Source organism: Gekko japonicus, unplaced genomic scaffold (assembly GCF_001447785.1).
Source record: "Gekko japonicus isolate JY-2015 unplaced genomic scaffold, Gekko_japonicus_V1.1 scaffold484, whole genome shotgun sequence".
In the NCBI taxonomy this organism is placed as follows: Eukaryota; Metazoa; Chordata; class Lepidosauria; order Squamata; family Gekkonidae; genus Gekko; species Gekko japonicus.
The window spans coordinates 942981-943253 of record NW_015168059.1 but is presented as its reverse complement, the minus strand read 5'-3'; the positions used below and the strand labels follow the sequence as shown (position 1 = coordinate 943253).

The window sequence follows — 273 nt, the reverse complement described above, 5'->3', positions numbered from 1 at the left end:
CCCCGCCCTTCTCGTCCCCAGCCGGCGTCCTCGGCCGCCGGGCTCCTGCCGCTTGCCGCTGCTCCTGTCACTTGTGGAAGTTCTTCGCCCGCCCGGCCGCCACCATGCCGGTCTTCCACACGCGCACGATCGAGAGCATCCTGGAGCCGGTGGCGCAGCAGATCTCCCACCTGGTCATCATGCACGAGGAGGGCGAGGTGGACGGCAAGGCCATCCCGGACCTCACCGCCCCCGTGGCCGCCGTGCGGGCCGCCGTCAGCAACCTGGTCCGGG

At 72.2% G+C, this 273-nt stretch overlaps 1 protein-coding gene across 1 annotated transcript in view; it reads left to right on the top strand.

Moving 5' to 3' along the window:
• Nucleotides 1–6: 6 nt before the first annotated feature.
• The window catches only part of VCL (vinculin), a 147277-nt gene continuing 147010 nt past the window's right edge, over nucleotides 7–273 (top strand). The window contains exon 1 of the mRNA XM_015414526.1: nucleotides 7–273. Coding sequence (XP_015270012.1) covers nucleotides 105–273 — 169 coding nt within the window. The 5' untranslated portion in view covers nucleotides 7–104.